Source organism: Clinocottus analis, unplaced genomic scaffold (genome assembly GCF_023055335.1).
Source record: "Clinocottus analis isolate CAN_PGR_092001 unplaced genomic scaffold, fCliAna1.0.p SCAF_11, whole genome shotgun sequence".
Taxonomy (NCBI): Eukaryota; Metazoa; Chordata; class Actinopteri; order Perciformes; family Cottidae; genus Clinocottus; species Clinocottus analis.
Genome location: NW_027175832.1, coordinates 6,675,286 through 6,697,555, shown reverse-complemented (window position 1 = coordinate 6,697,555; position 22,270 = coordinate 6,675,286). Strand labels below are relative to the sequence as shown.

Here is a 22,270-nt window from a genome sequence, read left to right as displayed (position 1 = left end):
AGACATTGTGAGGTGGCGAACGTGTCCCTATTTCAAAGAGAACACGGAACAAGCATTTTGTAAAATGGGACTTTAGAAATTGAGGATAAAGGTTTAAAACTATTCTTCTATATGTTGGAAGTTTTCTAACTTGGTTGTATAATAATGCAATCCTTGAAAAGCAATGACATTTCGAAAAAGCCTCATTATAACCAGAAAATGGCAGAAGGTTAAGCAGGGTTAGAGAAATATTGATGGCGTAACAGAGAGAGAAAAGGTAATTTTTACAGTTGTCATTGAACACCACATTTGTCAGAAGGATATAAACTCATATTGAAGAACTTTAAATTACATTTCTGACGCATTGAAGGTCCAGAAATGATCATTTCCAATATTTATTCTGGTTAAAAAACAGTACCTTCATGAAATATTTGTTCTGTGGAGAAGTTTCTCTTCTTACATTGATTAAAGACTACAGTTTCCTGTTATTTAAAAACATGATTTGTTGTAATTGTGTACCTTTTTAAGGATTTTTTTTTAAGGTCTCTGCTTTTACACGGTTAGTCTGGTTGACACAAAGGCAGCAACACAAAGGACAAAACCCTTTGAAACTGTTTAAAATGGGAAAACTGTCTGAATCTCAGAATTTCACTCTTTGTCCACTCTTGCCTTGCACTTTTGAACATCAATACTGAAATGTCAGTACTGCACTTAAATCCACTCAACTGATTTAGAGGTGAAAATTGCTCATTTTAGTGCACTACGTTTATTTGACAGCTGCAGTTACTTTACAAATGAAGGTTTTACATATTATTTTCTTATAAAACATGATGATATGCTATAGATTAAACTACCAAAGATAGTTACGTTACGAGCTACAACATGAAAATACTTTCATGTTTAAAAACCTCAGAAACCTGAGGAATTTTAAGGCATTTTTTGTTCCTGTAAAATTTATCTCTCGTGGCCTTAATTCTCTACATATTTTTACAATAGCAAACAATGGAATGTATGTGTGTGTCTATATCTATATATATATATATATATATATATATATATATATATATATATATATATATATATATATAGTCAATAATGGCTTCCAAGTTGTGTCGAGGAGCTCAGAATATAATGCTTTTTACAGAATCTGGTTACTTCAAACGGTTCATTTGAAGCGAGATTTTAAATAATAATGTTGTTGGATCACAATTTTAAAGCAGACGTGACAAATGCGTCACCTTCCTCATAAAACATTAGCAAAAACAATATTTGATCCAGCATTGTTTACATCCATATTTAGCAGACGCTTCTTCTTCCCTGCTGGTGCATTGCAGCATATCTGAGGTTATAAGCGGTTACCATCCAGCGGGACAGGGTCAGGAATTTGTATCACGTCACTCGCGTTTGAGTCCTTGTGCACACGATAAACAAAACAGGAACCTACTTATCAAAAAGAAAATGCAAAGCAGGACGAGAGCTCAACCTTTAACTGCACTTCAGATCGGTTAAAAAGATTTGTGCACAGAATGGCTTGCTCTTCAATGTATATTTGTAAGATGTTGACTGACAAAAGTACTAAAAGTACTAAGATGTGTATTACAATAGCTGCACTCGATAACTAAAGTAGTTTGTAAGTGACTGAATTGTGTTGTTAAAGTAAGACAACAGAGTTAACACACTGCAAAGTTGTGTTTTAGGCTTTCTCATCAATGCTGTTTAGCTTTTAATGGAATTAGTTGAGTTGTTAATCAGACAAGAGAGATGCCAACTGTCGTAGTTCTTTATTAACAGAGGGTTTTCCATATGAGTGCTCTGATTTAAATCAATATATTGTTCAAAAGGTGCAACATTTTAAAAGCTTGGAACTATTGATTGTTGCATCTTGAATACCTAGATAATTGGGAAACATCAACACATTCTTCATGTGCTTCGCAAGAATTTTGATGAGGTTGATTGTTTGAAAGAAGAGATTGATTTTGAGCATCTTGTTTGCTTGTTACAACCATTTCTCAACAGTTTTCTTGTGTGAATGCCAGTGCTTTCCCCCCCATTTTAAAAAGAACAATTTATTTTTCGTATTGTCAAGGCTTTCCAGCATTCCTCCATTATGTATTTCCCATTAACATCAATGAAAATATTTTTGTTCCCACAGAGCCTCCAGTGCCTATCGCGCCTCCCCAGCTGACTGCTGTTGGAGCCACTTACCTTTGGATCCAGCTGAACGCCAACTCCATCAATGGGGACGGCCCGATCATCGACAGGGAAGTGGAATACCGCACCGTGTCCGGCACAATGTACGACCTGCAGCCTGTAGACAAGACCACGCACAAGATCGGCCACCTGGATCCAGACACAGAGTACGAGATCAGTGTTCTACTGACCAGACCTCTGGAGGGAGGCACCGGGGCCCCCGGACCCCCACTGAGGGCCAGGACCAGATGTGCTGGTGAGGACAAACAAACCATTACAGAGCGCCACCGCGATTTTAACAAAATTATACATTATGTTGTATCACAATGTCATATAAACAGGCTTAAAACACAGTAGACCCTTCGCTAGGTCCCGTCCAACGCAGATATTTATAAAGTAGCATCGGCAGCTCTAACGAGGGTCCGGCGACGATTCAGCTCTGCTCCGCTTCAGGCTGGTTTGGTGGATCGAGAGCTAGTTATGTTTGAATGGTGTGTAGTTGTGATCCCCCGGAAGCAGATAGAAACCTTCATGTAATTCATCCATTTATTTTCGAATGAGAAATGCGCTGCAAGGCACATTTGTGTCTTTTGAAGTTGAACCGACCATTCTTGACATTTTGAAAGTTGAAGTTTTCATTCGAAAAAATAATAATCCAGAAGGACACCAATGATTCAAAGATGTCAAGGTAAATCCATGTGGCTAAGCTATGCTTTGTAAACATGTATTGTACCACGCCATACAGCATGGAGGTAACAATGCCTTTGTTTACAGGCACAACATGTTAATACTAAGTTTATTTTCCACTAATATTCCTCTTCACATGCAGCCGTGCATACTCTGATTAACCTTAAACACCTTATGATTCAGGATATACAAACAGAATCGGCTGTTATCAAATTCTTCGTCATATATTATGAATAGTGTACTTGTAAACGTAGCCATTGACATCCTACAGTCTAAGCTGTATGTTTGAGATGAACAGACCATGCAACAACACACGGCGGCTGCAGCCCTCTATCTTCTTTAACACGAATGACTCGTTAATTACACATCAAAAGTGATGCCTGGGGAAGAGCAGCATTTGTAGCTTTTAATATCTATCACAAAATGATTTGTGAAACTGAACAACACGAGGTTCAATGTCACTGTCAGCTCAATGCACGGTTCCACACAAAGACTCTTTGACAGAAAACAAAAGTGAACAAAGTAGAGAAAGAGATACTGGACTACTGAATTATAACAATTCTGTGAAAGAGTGGTCGAAGCCGATCATTCATCTAGCAGTTTTTAATTATAACTTCAGTAATATCACCCAAGGTTTGTTGTATTTGAGTAAGAAACATACTCTTACAAAGAAAGAAATTCCTATTTTTACAAATCACTTCCAGCATGTCTCCATTGTTGGTAGAGCTCCATTGTGTTTCCTCTAAAGCCCTACTGCATTTAAAGCAAATAACACAATTGCCCAAAATATATCATTGCCATTTTACTTTGGTAATTGGTTTTCTATCGTAGACAATGCGCTCTGTGTTTTCCGTTTCCATCTATAGATCTTCATTAAGATTTTTGCCAGATGGACATAACTTTTCTCTTTTCTAAGTAATGTATTCTACCTGAGCTCCTGGAACAATTAGAAATGTGCACACTCTTTAAGCATCACATGTAACGGAACGAGTGATAACGCCAATGAACCAGTGAATAACAGCAAGTTTAGATAAACTCTCTTAACTTCCCTTGCTATTGTGAACAGCTGTGTGTCACAATAAATGACATGATTTATGGCTGGCTCCAGACAGAGAGCTGAGCACTGCTCTGCCACATGGTTAACTTCACAACTGCTTGTTTATTCAGTGTGATTCTTACTCTAAAGTCCTTGCACGCTTCTTAATTCATCAACAACACAGATTGATATCATGTGTGAGGTGGAGTGGCACCTTGAATTTGGATCATTCCATTGCTGTTGTACTGTGGACATTCAAACTCCAACATGTACATAAAGACTTTGAGAATGCCTGATGATATTGTACAAATTGCCCTTCTCACAACATTAACCAGCTAAATTCCCATGCTGTACTAGGATGCCAACTCAGGGTAACAAAACCAACCCGGCCTCAGCATTTTCTCAGGCTAATGCTGTTTGGTGTCCAGAGAAATGCTGATGAAAATGAGATTTTCTCCCCTCCCTGCCCGGGGCGTGACCACCTCTCCCTACTGTGAAGGTCATGAGCTCATTCATTTTTAGCCAGGCTGATAGGGATGAATGACCCTACCTGTGCAGCCTCCTGAGCCGGGCCCAGTTTCTGCAGGGGGTCCTGCCCCCTCGGCCACCCTGCCGGTCACAGTCGGGGAGATTGATGGCCTCGGTTCCTGAAGTGTGTTTGAGGAAGCAGCTCTTGATCTTGTCCGGCACTCTGCTGGTCTTTCCCACTGACAGGCCGGGCCTCAGCAGAGCTCCTAATTGAACGGTTAAGACTCAGAGGGCTGTGTGATACATCACTGTTGGTACAGGCGGGCCCGGAGACTCGCTCCCCTCTCCCTGCACCGCTGGTCTGGAGTCGCTAATGAAAATCTGCGGCCACTTTAGAGCACGCTCTCTCTCCCATAATTATTCATAGCCATGCCTTGGTCACTTCGCAAACTGAGCAATGTTTCTGATGACAAAGGATGTTTTAATTCAATCTTCTGTACAATAGGGAATGTATAATGCATGACGCCACCATTTGGATTCAGAAAGCGGGAGGAAGAAAGGGGCTGCTTTGAAAGCTTTTCTTTTTACGATGAAGCACTTCCATTGCTTTCCTAGCGAACATCAAAAGAATGTCCTATCCAAGGCTGTTTTGCTCGAGGGGGTTATTTGTGGTTTTGCAGAATGATTCAAACAACATTTTGCTTTTGCTTATCCTTGTGCCTTTCGTCCGTCGATGGTGAATTTCACAGCTTGTTAACATTTGTTATATGCCTCATTTCCTACCAGCCGATATGACTCGGCAAACGTTCTTAAGCTAAAAGAGAAAAGCAGTCGGTAACTGCACTCCTCCATGTGAAATTTGTACCTGTGTGAAGTTGTTTACCACTTCAGAGTTCTCCATGCTTGGTAAGTGCTACTTGAAGGAAGACACAGTTGTATCAGGTGGTGCCCTAGGATCACAGCAGGGTGTCCTGCATTTCAGCAACACTATTGAGAAGCCATCTCATACTGAGACACCATTTCCAGGCCTCACTAGGAAGGCAAATGAGCACAGCTACTCCTCTACAGTCTGAGTTGTACTTCTGGATCTGTGTGGGAAAGTGCTCACATCGTAATTGTCACAAACACATTTGGAACGTGGCTTCACCCCACTTTTCGAAGCTAACATTTGGGACATTTTCTTTTTAAAATTGTGTGTATTCAACCCACATGTCTAAGTCAGCTTGGATTTGATCTATCTTTTAAAGCCATCTGAAGCCGGAGTATCTTTCTAATACAGCAAAGATAATTTCATGTCGTTTTTCCATGGAAGAAGAACAGTCTGTCCTATGTCCCTCCTCTCCACCCTTTGGCCTTTGCGGTCCCTCTGGCTCTCACGCTTTAAAAATGGCAGTACATGATGTCTATGCTGGATCCAAACACCTGCTCAGACTCCAGCCTCTGCCAAGTCCACATCTCCGTCTATAAGTTCTCTCCATCTGCGCTCCGGTACCACGTGGGAGTAGTCTCATCTGTTTGTTTTTACTTTGCCATTCTGTTGCACTGAAGGCTATTAAACACAAGGGAGTGAGTGTTAATCAGGGATCAGCTCTTGCTTTAACGCTCACTTTTAACAGTGGAGAGTAGGGAGGAGCTGCACAATTATGTTCCCCCATAGCAAGGTTGGTTATTTGCATTGAGCCGACTGGTTAATTTGTGAAAAAAATGCTGCCAGTGTCTGGCAAAGTGAAAATGATTGTAGTCGTAGAATTACTTCACTTGCCTAATGGAATAGTTTGTCTGACGGACAAGTGCGAATAGTATGCTGATTTCCCATTAACATGATTTTTTGAATACATGTACAGGGACATTTTTGCAGGAATTTTCGTAATGAAAAGGCTGTTCCGCAAACATTTACATGTATTAAGGAAATCATGTTAATTTCCACCATAAATTTCACTATTTAGACTGTACACTAAGTCTGTTGACGTGTTCCACAATGTGTGTCTAACGATTTTTTTTTTTTTTTTTGCTTTACCAAGCAAAGTATTTTATTTAACTTCATAAAAGGTAATTTTTTGTTAAGTATATCTTGTACACCTGCATTTAGAAAGCTCTCCATGCATATGCAACAAGAGTTGATGTGTCTGTAAAACATTTACATAATTTGCAGTGGATAAAATCAGCTGTGTTTGTATGTGCATTAGAGGCTCTATGAAACATGTTCAAGCTTGAGAGCTTCTGGTTGAATTAAAAAACATCTTTACAATGCTAAAATGACTAGAACTCAAAAAGTATTTTGTTACTTATCTTAACTAGTTTTTATGGAATCAATTAAATGTTCCATACACAGGATTTAGAGAATAAATATAGCAAAAAACTACAATTTGCAAAGTAAATGTATCGATTCGTAATGGCTACCTGAGCAGAGTATTAAGTAGCTTTTCCTCTTTGTGCTTTGTTTATATAGAGACAAAGTAGGCATTGTGGTGCATGTCAGTCTCTCCGTTGTACTCTCCTCGCTAGCTAATGCCGCCGCTCTGCACTGTGTTCATACAGCGGTTATGGCTGATAAACCGATCTCGACCCATTGTGTCCTTCTGGAAGTGTAGCATCCCCCAGTTCCCTCTCGGAAGTGTCTGTTTTTAAAGCCATGTGGAGGCACTCAAGTACTGAATTCCATAATTAGCAGCTGTAAAATAAGGTACTTGATAAGGAAATGCAGACATACAAATCGGATCCCATCGATTGTTGACAGTTTTATTATGTCGGCAAATGTTAGAGAGGGTAGCTTTGGAAAGAAAAATCATTATGGCTCGAATGATCATTTCAGAACAGTGTGTCACTTTGTGTAACGCATACCTTTATGTCTCCACTAGATAAGGTGTGAGCAGTACAATCTTGGTGCAGCGCACCGTGAGGAAGTTTTTGTACATAGTGGTCCTGTGCATTGTTGTCAAAAATGTTCTTGAAAAGTGCAATCTACAGTATAAAAGGCTTGTTTCCCCTAACCTATCCTTAAGCTGTCAAGAAATCAAGCTTTAGAGGCTCTGGCAAATTCACTGCTCACATTTCACCTGTTTTGAAACAGACAATGTGAAAGCAAGGGTGTGGCAGACCTTTCCTTCAGAAAGAATTCATTGTATATATCCTTGTGTATAGACATATGCTGGAATAAAATAACCATAGCTGTCCCTGGACTTACAAGGACAAAGATATGAGTAGACCATATCCTGTTTACAAGAAAGTTGTTTAGTTTTCAAGCTGTGGGACTATTGTTAGCCTTCTAACCAGTTATCTCCATCAGTTTATATTATTTCCAATTTCAGCACATCTTGTCTTGCCAGTTTTGTCTCACCAAGGTCCCACATTGTATCAACAAAGGTCCAATAATCTGTCCGTATATCTGTTTTTCCCCCCTCTATAGCCTTGTGCATGTCTACAGAACAATGGGTCTCAGTGAGGTTTAACTCTTTATGACGGTTCCTTTTTTTTATGGCCGAGATTGAGCAGATCTGTCTTTGCGGGTCTAAAAGGAAAATGTTTGCTTGGTTTGATGAGTCTTATTATCACCATTGTTGCCTTAAGGCATGAATAGAAAGCCACTTCACCTACTCATCTGAGATAACATTGGTCTGGTTCTGTCACCCACAATAGCTGGCTGTCATGTGACCTATAGGATTTATATATTGTCACAAGGCGAATGAAAAGGCTCGATTTGAGGCCCATTGAATTTGTGTTCTTTTGTCAGTCACAAAAAAACAGGGTAGATTGAGTTTTTGATGTGCAGGAAGGTTATGTGAGGGCCTAGGAAGGTCTTCTTTTTTTTTAATCACAGGCAGTTGGAAATATAATGGAGAATTGTCTTCTATGATATTGGCTCTGCGAAAGGCAAATTGTATTCTTCTCAAGGACACGTTTTCAAACTGCTGTTGGAAAGGAGTGAGACAGAGAGTGAGAGAGACGATGCATTTGTCGCCGTTTCATTATTATTATTATTTCCCTCATCTCCATCTATCTATTCCCCAAACACCAAAGAATTGAGACTCTGATAACAGATGTGCAAAAACGATACTCTGGTGACATGCACATACACGTTGTTGCTTCCTACTCCAGAGCTGCCTCTTCAGCTCCTCACAAACAATTATCATTGAGGTTGTTTGTAATCTCAACTCTTAACCCTCAAGAGAATGATAAATAGCTGTGGTTTAGTCAGGCTTGGCAAGATCTTTTTTTCCTGCTGTTTTTAAATTTGAACTGAAACGCCTCTCAAGGTCTTTAAATGTTTCTATTCCTCGTGTTTAATTATTCATGGTCTATCTGCTGTAATTTTTGTCACAGATTTTCTCCATCCTTTTGCTGAATTATAGATGGCCCATTCCCCTTGCTCGGCGTCCAGGAAGCACTCATTCAGTCTGGTTGTATAACTCCAACTCAAGATCGTTTGTGCGTCTCCTCCTCAACTAAAGGACAGAAATGTCAGGGAGGCTGCGATTTATATCCTGTATTCCCCCACCTAGATAGCTGGATTTTAGATCCCATACATCTCCTAAGTAGGTGGCTCAGAAAACGCAGCAACCATTTCACAAAGTCAAGCGCATCACTTTGATTTACACTCTGGTTAACACCCTGAGTTGAGTGCGACACATGCAGCTTTTTGGCGACAAATGACAATGCCACACGGGCCATCTCGGGAGTGTTGAAGTTGAAGAATCGCCGGGATAACCTCCCACTGCTCCCGTAGAGATTGCATACCCGTCGGTAAATGAGGGCTTGTGTTCTTCCTGCGTGCAAGCTGGAACCACAGGCGTTTTCCCCAGGAACCTGAACACAAAAGACGAAGCCTTGTCTGAGAGTAAAGATGAGTGTGTGGACGTGTGTGTGTGTGTGTGTGTGTGTGTGTGTGTGTGTGTTTAAAGACAGATGGGGAGGGAGGGGGTCATTCCTGCCTGTCACTCTGACCCCAATCACCGCACAGCATATTGGTGGAAACGAAATGAAAGATTGATTTAACCAGTTCCACCTTCGCTGCCTCTGCTCTTCCCATCAACTGGCTGTCCATTTGTTTCCATCCGGTTGCTGGGCTCACCTTTTGACCCCGAGCCAGACTTGCTAGGTTTGTTCTTTTTAATCCGTCTAAATGGTCAGTGATAGAAAAGACTTCCCACTGACAATTTATACCCGGCTGCTTTTTTCAATTTCTTTTTTTTTCTTTTTTTTTTAAATCAAATGTTTCCATGGTACAATTGACAAGTGTGACTTTTTATGACTTGGTATTTGAAACAAACCAGAATTCTTTTTTTTGTGTGCTTCTTGTAGAAAAGTCTTTCAATGGCAAGTGCTTCACTGTTGTAGTCTGCAGCTCAGTACTTACTTCATCGCCACCCCACTAAATACTGCAGTCATGATAAATTAACTGTCGAACCCCTTTTAGCTTTAGTGGGCTTTAAACTACTCCACTTTCCCAGTATGATACAAAACAAAATGGGAGTAAGTAACCATTATTAATTCATGAAATTACAGATTCCATGCAAATATACAGTCTATATGGAACATCAGTAGAAGTAATAGTGGTGTGAGTGGCAGTATCTACTGTTTTGTAAACCCGTAGCACGAGATTGATTTATTCTGCATAAAAAATTAAAAAATCCTAGTGTAATTAACCAGTAATAGAAACGCATGCATTGTACATATACCACTCCGGTATCAAACACAATGTAGTTGATTGTTGTCTGTATATCAGGCGCTCATGTGCATAAATAACCTGGTCTAATGTAACATGACTTTCCTTTGCGCAGATTTGACAAAAAGTAAAACATTTAGCAGTTACAAAAAATCAGACTAAAAGGAAAGGAGTGAAGCAAAACTGACCTATTGGTTGTTACACAGTTGAGCTCGTTGGCTTTCTTCAGTGCAGCACACAGGACGGTCGATCGTGAACAGAGACGAGAACTCACTTGACAGCCTTGAGTCTTGTCATGCATCATCCTCCTGTTCTGCTAAGGTCGATCTTACTTTCCCTCTCATGTTTTTTGCTCTCCCTTCCTATTCAGTGCAGTGAGAAGGAAGGCGTTCACCCATTCATCTCCACCCCTACAGCTTCAGGGGGTTCATCAGACGAGGTGGCAGCAGAGACCGGCCCAGCGCCGGGGCTCATTCGGTGGTTTCAATTCGATCCAGCACCTTGTAGGCCCTTCCACCCCTCATCCTCACCCGTCATGGCAGTCTCATTCATCATGATGCCTATAAAGAAGGACTTGATAGAGTGAGGAGCGACCACCACCATTCAATAAATCCTTGTGATTATCCACGCCTCCAAGGTGTATGGACGGAATGTGCGTGTGTGTGTGTGTGTGTGTCCTGAGCATGTGGACATTTGTCTCTGACTTTGTAATGGGTGTAGAGGGTGATATTACAACACAAGAGGTCCATGTACAGTGCCTTTTAAAGTGCTATCAATTATAACGTGTGTATACGTGTCAACCCCAAGGCCTAGCTGGCTTTAACGCCCCCCCCCCCTCCTTCTGTCTTAGCTTTCTTTTTCCAATCCCCCCACACATTGACTCCCTCCATCTCCCCCTCTTAACCCCCTCCCTCCCCTCTTTCTCTTTCTCTTCCTCCAGAGGATTGCATAGAGAAGCACTCTAGGAGGGTGATGGAGCTTTGATTGTCGGTTATCAAAAGCTATCATTACGGCTCGCTTCTGCGGGATATGAAAATGATTTCCTAAGTGTAAAACCCATGTCATTACCTCAATGGCCTCAGTGCTATCACCGAGATGTAATAGAAAGAGGCAAACAAATGTGCTCGCCTCCCCGCTCAAACAGAACAGAGTGAATAACACACAGCAATGGAGAGATAAGTGACGGCAATAGCAGGCCTCGCTGCCTAGAATGGAACACTTCACATGAAAACAGCCATCCGACGAGAATTTAATCTCCGCCGTTGTCATGTTGTTTTGGTACTGTCTACATTGAAGGCACCTGCGTGTGACGAGCCCCAGCAGCCGCTCTCCAGCGAGGAATCCGACAGTCTACATGCCATCCTGTGAGAGCCGACGCATTTCTCTTCTTCCGTCTCCAAACAGCAACGCTCCCTCCTCCTCAACCTGAGCACCGTTTCATCCTGATGAGATAGCGCCCGGGCTCAGGAGCCGCATTGAATTGACTTGTGGTTTTCTAATCATTGGAGAAGTAGTCCTTTCTTCCCCCATCCCAGTTGTGTTTGCTGAGCAGGGAGATGGAAGTGTATGCCAGCCCAGGCTTTTCTGCTCTTAATCGATGTGGCTCCGATAAAGATCCGGGGCTTTCTGAATGACTCGTATGCTGCAAAGCCTGAGGAAGATCTGATAAGTAAATCCTTCTTCTGTACATTTAGCCAGTAAGATGCTGAGGAACCAGATCTGCGCTGCTGTGCACGTGTATGCACACTCACTTTAATCACATAAAACCGTTAACACGCTAGAAAACCCACGTTGTCCTCACACACACACACACACACACACACACACATACACGCGCACTCACACTTGTCTCGCAGTAAAGTGGCTATGCTCCGGACATGCCCAATTTGTTTCCTTTCATCCAGGACTAATGTCTCCCTCTACCCAGGGGCTAAGTGCACCATTTGAGGCCCCCTCTAGGACAGACGGCTGCAACACGCGGTTATTTGTTGTTTTTTGTTTCATGTTTTTCAGAAATCATGTTATCACTTCAGCTGTGGTGGCGTGTATGCAGGGCCCATTCAAATTAACAAGAGGCAATAACGTGCTGATAATTTCTAAAAACATTATTTAAATGTCACGCTGTAATGTCATCACTAATAGTTCTATGTAAATGTCAAATTCAAATTATTCAATTACATCGGCGAGTGTGGGGCAGGTGATAATTTGTCCACCGCTTGGAATACCAATCTGGCTCTCTCTGGATCTCATTCTGTGTGCCCTGGCATAAGATAGACCTTAGTAATTTCCTGCTCCGAGGGATGCTTTTTACAGCCATTGTTATAACTCTATTCCACTAGAAAGATATGCCATACTGGAAAGATATTAGAGTAATATATTTTAGTACGTTCACTCCAATGTTGCCCTCAGCGTGTGATAGTTTGTGAGAATTGTAAAAAATAAAAATAAAAACATAGTATGGATTTCAAGAGATAGTCTTGTTATTCCTTGTTGTGATTTATGCTTGTGCCTTTGATACTGAGCCTCTTACTGCTCGGTCAATAAAACGAAACTAGCAGTCACAGTAGACTGGGATAATAGGCTCATCTCATCAGCTGTCATTCAAGGGCCTATGGGCCTATTTCAAAATGGCTACAGACCCTCCCATCTATGCAAGAAAGGATTTATAAAGGATATCAGCCATTCGTTGGACCCGTTCATTTGAGATTAAGCGGGGGAGGAGGGTACAGGGTGTTTTTCCTTTTTCTCTTTGCTCTTTCTTCAAAGTCAACCATGACCAGGCTCTGACATGGATGAGGCACCTTGTTGTTCATGAAAACGGATGATGTCATTTTGAGTCACGCGGCACAAGTTGTGACTGGGCGTCCGCCACGGTTCCTCACATTTTACTGCCTCCATCAGACAGCTGGCATTTGCACCACAGGGAGCCAAAAGGGTAACAAACAATTAGCCTTTTTTCAACAAAACTCCAGGGAGAGGCTATAGAATAGTCATAAGAGCTGATTACTAAATGTCCAATATTACTTTATGTACCCTCAGTATTAGTGCTGGAGCCCTAGCAAATATATATATATATATATATATGTCCACTACTAGTGCCAAAAAAGAAAGATCGTAATGTATATATTAATAAATTACAACTTTTTCTTTCCACAATCACATTTTTCACAAGGATTCCCATTCATGTTGGCATCCTTCCATTGGGCAGAATTAGGGTGTAGTGTATCCGTATCCATGATATTCCACAAAGATGGAAGTGTGACATTCTCCTTGAACGCTTCAGAAATGAGACTTCCTGCCAGCCGCTCGTGCACGTCTGCTTGCGATTTACACTTTGGTGCATTTGTCACTTTGAGAGCGTCTGGTTTAATTTGATTTCCGTGCCTGGCCACCCTGCAATTCTCTGTGCTTTTAGTGTAACCGTTGCCTACTGAGTGCGGCCAACAGATAGTTCCGCAAATAAAGAGGTTTAAACTTCTATTTTCAGGATGGCCCAACACTGCAACCTATTTGAAGAGGCCTGCTTTCCATCGGAAATTCTTCTCCTTTCTGTTTCAGAATCTCTTTTTTTTTTTTTTGTTTCATTAACATCGTTTAAAACGGCAGATCTCTTTTGTGAATTACTACATTCATCCCCCGACTGTAGTTTGCTACAAGAATAGAGTCGGCTCACTTACTGTCTGTTAGTACTTGTGCTGAATAGTTAGTTGCTCATCCCTTTGAAGGTAGACGTCTTGCATACGAATCTTCACCAAAGATTAACATTTCTTTCGAATTTCAACAACCAGGAGGTCAGTACTGCCAGAGGAGTCTTTTTTTGAAGATGACACATACTCAGAGGAAGACTCCTACACAGCATAGCAGAAAGCTTTCTCAAAAGATATTATGCACTTATGTTCAAGCTATAATGCACTCTCCGTCCAGTCCCCCCCCCCCCCCCTCAGATATTGTTTGAATTGTTTTAAAAGCTAATACAAGATTTTAGTAGTTTGTTTCACTCTGTGTACATCAATAGTGATCCATCTTTCTTGAAGATTACATTACCATTCTTTTCCTTTTGTAAAGTTATATATTCTTTACATTTTCCTGTCATACTTTTATCATTTGCTGCCCTTCGTGTATGCTTGATGTGCTGTTTGCTGCACATTGATATCCCTTTTCACATCTATCTTCAACATTTCTCCCTCGGCCTCCTTCTAACCCATCTGATGCTATTTCATCTCCGCTATGAAAGCAGAGGAGAGATCACATCCGTTTGTTTGTCCTTGTGAAATCTCAAAGTGTTGCATTCTTCATTCAACAAGCAGGCGCCTTCATTTTCTCTCACTGTTTTTCTTCTCGCGTGATCCTTTCTCACTTCCTCTATCATGTCACATGTCTTGACCTAAGTTCCTACAGCTTTTCTGTACCGCCAAAGCTTTATTCTCATCGTTAATCATTCTTGTGCATCTTTTCGCAAAAAGTCAGACGGACATTAAGTTTCTATGAAGGCTCTCTCATAAATGTAAATGGGCATCACATACAAAGGATGCCAGCTGTGTTGTCCATATAGAGTCTTGCTTGCGTATCATGTCCTTTATACAACCTGTAGAAATGAACAGCATGTTGAGGCTCCAGTCCAGTCTCCCCCCCCCTGCGCCTCCAGAATGTTAAACATGGCTGCTGTGGCTGCCTCTGAATTGCTGGACTGTGTCTCCTGGGGAACGGGGAAATTGAGCCCTGGCTCTTCCTAATAGGTGGTAAAGTGTTAAGTTCCAGAGAAATGGACTGCGAATTTAACCTGGAATGGAAATTGATCCCATTACCTTGTGCTTGGGCTGCTTTCCTCCCATAGGTAGGAGATTGAGAAAGAGAGCGAGAGAGGTGAAAGCGAGAGAGAGAGAGAGGTGAAAGAGAGAGCGGGAAATAGAAATGTGGGAGCCACAGAAAAGGAGAGGAAATAGTGAAGGAAATGGAGAGAAAAGAGGAGATGGAATGACGGAAAGGGAAGGTAGAAAATGGAGAAAGTCGAGGAGAGAAGGCAGGGAGAAAACCGCGTATATGTGATTAGAGGTGATAGGATGGTGGTGGGGGTTGTGTCCTGCCTGGATTGGCAGACTGGCTGACTCTGTATCAGTATGGTGCTAATAGCTGACCGCCACCGGGCGAGATGGAAAAGAGAGAGAGAAAGGCAGAGGACAAGGTAGACGGAGCAGAGCAACAGCACGCTCTGAAGGGATGATACACCGCCTGCTGAGAGGTTCCACCAACAGACCGGTGGTGTCTTGGTGTGTGTGCCGCTGCAGCAGTGAGACCGCGTTAGCAACGCTCAGCATCAGGCTGTGGCTTTGAAAGTTTTGAATATTTTCTGGGAATATGAACTCCAAACAGAGGAAATTGTATTTCAATATGAAAAAAAAGTATTGACCGGGTGTTATGAAAAATGTAGTAGGAGATTTTCTTTGACTCAAAGGAACACCGCCGACCTCTGCCATTTCTTTGACTTTTTTTTAAACTATCTTGCACGACCTGGCATTTCATATAGCTTAATTGATTATCTTGATGTATGCTCACACTCCTCTCTCTGTCCACCAATGCCAGAGCCAATGCACGGCCCACAAAGGCTCGAAGTGGTGGACATCCAATCCAAACAGGTGACCGTGCGCTGGGAGCCTCTGGGCTACAACGTGACCCGCTGCTACAGCTACAACCTGACCGTCCAGTACCGGTCCAGGGTGGCCGGCAAGGAGGAGACCCGCGAGGAGGTCTGTTATGACACTCAGAGCCGTACCCCTCAGCACACCATCCACAACTTGACGCCCTTCACCAACCTCAGCGTCAAGCTGGTGCTACGCAATCCTGAGGGGGTCAAGGAGAGCACGGAGCTGGAGGTTCAGACTGATGAGGATGGTAGGTGTTATTCAAGGTTATTTCCTGTCCAGGTGGGAGAAGAATGACACATGATTTTAGTAAACGGATCCTGGGTGGTGGATGTCTTTCAAATTCCGGAGCAAATTAAGAGAACTGAAACACAACATTTTAACAATTCAATTAAAACTACTTTTTTTTCATAATACCTTTTTGGAAATGTATTTTTTTCTATGTTTACCTTATCTTGCAGGGTAGTTTATGTAGAGGATGTATGTGTGCCTGCTCTCCAACAGCAGTAAAACTGCTTTTTTTGTGACATTTCAGTCTTCAGGATGGGTGGATAACTTTCACCCGGTCATGAGTAGCTTGCATTAAGAAAAACTTTTGAGATTCTCCAACTATTTTGTTTCAGCAGAGCTCATTCTGTGTCATATGGTTGTTTCACCTCCTTCAAAGATGAAAGGTTTTCAGTGTTGCCTCAGCAGACACAGGAAAAGAACTCTACAGAAGTCTCAAGGAACCCCGGCCGCCAGATAATAAACAGGCTCGGCTGACGAAAAGAGAGAGTCTTATCAAGTCTGACTCAGATCTCTGTGGTTGGAAACTTGAAAGTGGCAACTGTTTCTCACTCTCTGACTTCTGTGTGTCTGTGGATCTGTGTGTTTAGAGTCCCATGGGAACAAGTTTACAGACAGGGTGTCGCTGTAGTTGTGTTCTTGAAGATAAATCTAGGAGGAGAAAAAAAAAGTAATTTCCACATCATTCTGTTTCTGAATGAAAGCTATTCACATGAGGGGTTAAAGGACCAGATCTCTTTGGCAGTATTTAAATACAAGTAAACATTGCGGAAATATTGAGATTCCCGCTGTTCCCTTGGGGTTACTAGTTCATCTTTGTTTGCAGCACATTTTTATCTAAGGGAAAAGTGTTCAGGTTTGCTGTAAAACGTGTCAGGGATTGTGTTGTGAGTGACAATCACTTCAAATATTCTCACAAATTCCTATTAAGGCGTTTGACTTTGGCTCATGGCCATTTGTGTACTGCAAGTCCTCAAAGAGCTCTTTTATTGATTGTTTTATGCACATCAGCGCGAGGTCCTCTGTAAATCATATTAGAAACGAGTAAAGCTGCAATGTAGGAACTGCTTTCATCCAACTCTTATTGACAACATCTTATCTTGATTAGCATGCACAGAAGATGGAGAAAATATCAATAAGAACTCCTACTGTGCATGTTTTTAAACACTCAATTCTAGCTGGAAAAGTACCACTCCGCCACCAGGTTTGAGAAATGTGTCTGTGATAATTTCCCCACAGTGCCAGGGGCTGTTCCTCTGGAGTCCATTCAGGGCAGCGCCTATGAGGAGAAGATCATCCTGAAGTGGAGAGAACCAGCACAGACCTACGGGATCATCACTCAGTTTGAGGTACACTTGCACCAGGGTTAGCTAAATGGGAGCGATATTAAACACCCATTAGAGTAGGAAACAGACGAGCAATATTAAGCTGTTGGTTTGTCTTTGTGAATCGTGTGCATATCTTTGTTTTTATGCAACAGTGATTGGCAGAAATGTACAGTGCTGCAAGAGAACAATTATTCTTTTTTTTAATTACATAAATCAATGTATTTTCTTGGGCTAGTGTGCATCTGCTAGTTTGTTAAAACCCTCTAAACAAAGAGGATGTACTGCATTTCATTTTGGGAGATTACCAATTAAATCAGGCACATTCTAGTAAATCAGGCTATTTTCCTTAAGAAAATATGTTTTTAAAACTTGTTTAAATAGGCTGGAACTAATAAACCACGGAAACGTATTGTTTCAGATCAACATGGGTCTGGTTAGAGTAGTTTTCAGGCTTAAATTCAACTCACGCTTGAACAGTTATTATGCCATTATTGAGTTTCTGTTGAAAATACTGTCAACTTGTCTTGCAGTGGACTCTTTTGTCTTGTTACTCTATAATATGAAATGCTGAATATTTGCAGCTTTGTGGCCATAGTCACCACAATTGAATCTTTCAATACCTTCTTAATGCATTTTAAAGTTATTAAAGTGCAGTCATCTTGACTGCTTGGATTGGTGGAACAGCAAAATCGATTTGTTAGGTTCTCTCAAGAAGGGATTTCCAGCCACATTCATGAAGCACCACACATGTTTTACTCTGACAGAATCTGCAATCTGCCGTCATCTTCTGTCCTTCCACACATGGGCGACCTCTAAAGAAAATACAATCCTAAAACACGCTTCGATTCAGCACTAAGCAAATGTTGACATAAGGTTCAACACAGCCTTGTCAGCCTTGTCCAGGAGCCGCATTGAGTCTTGAATAATAGAAACTGTCTTCACACACACACTCACACACAGACACACAGACATGTACACATTGATCTTAACCATCTTATGGTGGAAGTAATCCAGCCTTTCCCGCAGATTGATTTTCGTCTGTTGATTCTCTCCGTTGAAGCCGTTTGCTCCCGCTTGATATTTCGACTAGTTTGGCGACCATTGACGGGCTGGTTCACATACAAGGAGACGGATTGAATGGTAATGGCAAATGCAATGGGTGTTGCTCTATCCGCTGCCATGCCATCAGGTGTATGAAATATGTCATATACGCTCTCTTTAGCAGCACAGAGACGTTTCCATCCAAACTGGGGACGTCCTCAAGTCCCCAGAATCATAACAAGGCCCGGTTTATTCAAAAGTGTGTATCCCCATGGTGTGTCCTGTGCACAGCTGCATGGCACTAAGAGGTGCTGGCAGAGTGCAGGAAAACAATGTCTATAAAAATGGTCGGTTTACTGCTTACTCAATCACTTTGAGAGCAACATGTTTCAGTTGTTTATCTTTTTAAAATTTCATGGAACAAGAAAAGGCATTCAGAGCAAATGGCATGGTTTGCATTGCCGCTTTGTCAGGTTCACTCATATTTACGTCGAGGCAAATGTGTCTCACTTCATGAAATACCCCCTCCAGGCTATTATATTCATATGCTGCAGCAATTACTTATCTCTGACTGTGTCTGGAAAGCCTTAACAGTACAGTTATTTGTCTATTTCAAGTTAACAATAAGTCACTGACAATGTTCTGGTGTTAATATATCAACAGCTGCATTAGAGATTTCTCAGCATAACGTAGAATCACAGGATGTATTTAAGAGTAAGAAAGAGTATTCATAACATTTGTCTTAAACAGAGTGACAGATGAGGCGAACCTAGGAAGTCTGACTTTCTGCTTTTAAGAAAATAAACCAGAATGTATTCTGTCGGTATTCCCCAGAAGTCGCTTCTTATAAGTCAGGACCTTGCTTTGATTTGACATTATCAAAGGACTCAAAGTGAAATGCGTCTGACAAGGCCTGCTATCAAAGAGATTTCAGCTCCATTCCTTTTTGACCAAGATCTGCAGATGCAATTTTATTGGCAGTCTTTCAGACCAACATGAGCCAGCTTCTCTTTGAAGGTATACAGCAGATTTTTTAAATATCCCTTGTTCATCAGCCATATTTAGCAAATGGTATTAAGTGAAGGAGCATTTTGTTTATCATAGTGTTGCTATGGTAAAGTAGTTCATCTAATTACCTTTTGAGGCAAAAGTTAACTCATATTAAATAATAAATAGCATTTCCAGTCAACCTACAGTGCTACTAAGTAATGTAATTTCCCTTAATCACCCTTTTAAATCGGCAGCTGCTTTAATTTAGATTGTTTTCATTTACTGTAGGTCCGTTTAAGAGAGTAAAAAATCTTAAGTTTGAGTAGCAGGACACAGCAGCTTTCTCCATCATTGCACGAGTAAAGGTGCAGGAGATTATGCAGGCATTTATATTTTATGAATGCTTCATAAATTCAAGATTTTCCTCCCTCCATAAAAAAAAATTGAAACCAATGCAATTTAAAAAAGCTTGATATATCAGATCGAGTAATAGCTCCAAGCAAGCCCAAATTAATTTGCTCAAATATTCTCCATTATTTTTCCTGTTGCTTCCATTATAATTGTGAAAACCTGTCCATGTGCCCAGTGTTGACAAGTCATTTCAAATTCCTTTCCCTGAAATGTTATGATATAGGATTTGGCATCACAGACTCATTTCACAGACAAAGACTAAATGAGAAGGCCTCGAAGCATTTCAAAACTTGATGGACACAAATTATGCAGCACTCCTAACTCTCTTTGTGTTCCTTAATTGGAATTATAATGGAGGTTTTTTCCTTTACGAGCAGCGGCATTTTCTTAAAGTGGGACTTTACAGTTATTCAAAATGGATATTAGCAAAAACACTCACCTTAATGTTTCCCTTCAGAGCTCCCTGTGTTTATTAATGGAAAAGAAATACATTAAGTTTGTTTCCTCTCTCCTTGAAACCACAGGCTTGCATCAGCTTTGGTCGAAAAATCTGTAGCTCTGCTTTTTTCGTACAATCTACCGTTCCTCTCCATTGACCTTTTTGTGCCTCACAAATTTTGGAAATGCCAGCTTAAAGCCTTGTTGACAAAAAGTCAGAAGCTCAAGAGCGAGAGTGAAAGCTTCTTTCCTGTACTTATGACGTTTTAAAGAGTGCTCTGATGTACAGGAGACAGAGAATCAAGTTAGACACTTTTGCGTTGTTGTTTTAGACTGCATTATGCAACATGTTCCAATATGGTGTTTCCAATATTCAAACAAAGTTTTGTCGCATGTTCATATCACTTTATTGATGGACAATAGTGATTCTATAGCCGTGCTAGTGGCTCTGTGAGGCGGCATGTTGAGTTCAATGCTGATGTCAGCATGCTAACATGCTAACAATCACAATGCTAGCATGCTACTGCTAAGCAGATAAAGTGTTTAGCCTCTTAGTTTGGTTTGCTAATTACATTAAAACATGAAGAACAACTGAGAATGATGATATTGTCATTAGTTTTGCAGGTCTTTGGTAAAATACAAAGTATACCCAATTTAGCTGAACATTAGGTACTGTCGAACATATGTTTTTAAAAAATATAGATTTTGTGTCTTTCTGAGAGTAGTGCAGAGGGGAAAGAGATATAAAACAATAAGGTCAATTTCATCTGCGTGAGATGGATAGAAACCTCAACACGGTGAATACAGAACCGCGCTTTCGCATGCTAAGCATCCGAGAGAAGCCTCCAACTTAAAACGTTTGCATTGTATGAATTAAAATCCTCCACAGCTGAGGAGAGCTGAACCCGGAGGACGAGAGGCCACTATCAGAATATTATTAATTTCCTTCCTTTCTAGATCTCCTATAAGGCGGTGAGCTCCTTTGACCCAGAGTTGGACCTCTCCAACCAGAGTGGGAAGGTTGTGAAGTTGGGCAACGAGACCACCCACATGTTCACAGGCCTCTACCCAGGCTCCACGTACTCCTTCAGCCTGCGCGCTAGCACAGCCAAGGGCTACGGCCCCCCCATCATCACCCAGTTCACCACCAAGATTTCAGGTCAGCGGGGTCAAAAGCATGGCCGGTCAGCGTGTGGGTGATGTCTATGAAGACACAGTGACACTGACTGCCGCCGGAGAGTTTCATGTTTAAATGTGTGGATGGAAATTGCAACTGGTTTAGGACTCGAACATATTTCGATAGCGCAGGTTTTTACTTTACTGATGACATTCTTTAGCCTCAAATGGGTACATCTTATCGCAACATATTAACTGAACCAATATAAATTAATTAAATAATAACTAATATAGATATAGTGTGCCAAACCAAATACAAAACACCTGGCTGGTTTTGTGAAAAATGCTTTTTGGTCTGGGATTTCTATTAGATTCAAAAGAATTGCCCGAGAGGCCAAAGACACACTGAGTTAGAGTTTCCATAATCCATGGCTCGGGTTGATTTAGATAATGACCATGAGCCTGTCGTTAGCGAGGCAATTGTGATCCATGTGCACTACTTAAGCGACATACTGCAATACTTTTGTGACAGCAGCAAATGTTTCACTTCACTGTTATTGCTACATTTAATGATTTAAACTGTGCTGATATAAAGACAGGAGGCAGTGAGAAAATTGGATTTTCTTCCATTTTTTTCCTTCTATTAAGTGTCGAGCTGAATGACTCATTAGACAAGATGAAAAAAGATGATGCTGACCAAAACTGGATGGTTTTGCGCATTGCTTTGCTGTGCGGTAAAACCTCCTTCCTGTTGGTTTTCTCCTCAGCTCCTTCCATGCCGGCATACGACCAGGAGACCTCTCTGAACCAGACAGACAGCACAGTCACTGTGCTGCTTAAGCCGGCCCAAAGCAGAGGTGCACCTGTGAGGTAGGCTTCCACAATAAGGACTCACTCTCTATCTATCTATCTATCTATTTCTCTCACACACACACACACACACACACACACACACACACACACACACACACTACACACACGGCACTGTGTAAAGACA

At 41.4% G+C, this 22,270-nt stretch overlaps 1 protein-coding gene across 8 annotated transcripts in view; it reads left to right on the top strand.

The window, feature by feature from the left end:
* LOC137804160 (receptor-type tyrosine-protein phosphatase mu-like) overlaps positions 1-22,270 on the top strand; it is a 137,970-nt gene that overhangs the window by 56,225 nt on the left and 59,475 nt on the right. For all 8 annotated transcript variants that reach the window (XM_068603231.1, XM_068603282.1, XM_068603265.1 and 5 more), the window contains exons 7-11: positions 2,132-2,425; positions 15,603-15,911; positions 17,189-17,298; positions 21,115-21,316; positions 22,041-22,143. In XM_068603231.1, the coding sequence (XP_068459332.1) occupies positions 2,132-2,425; positions 15,603-15,911; positions 17,189-17,298; positions 21,115-21,316; positions 22,041-22,143 (1,018 nt within the window). The remainder of the gene's footprint in view (positions 1-2,131; positions 2,426-15,602; positions 15,912-17,188; positions 17,299-21,114; positions 21,317-22,040; positions 22,144-22,270) is intronic.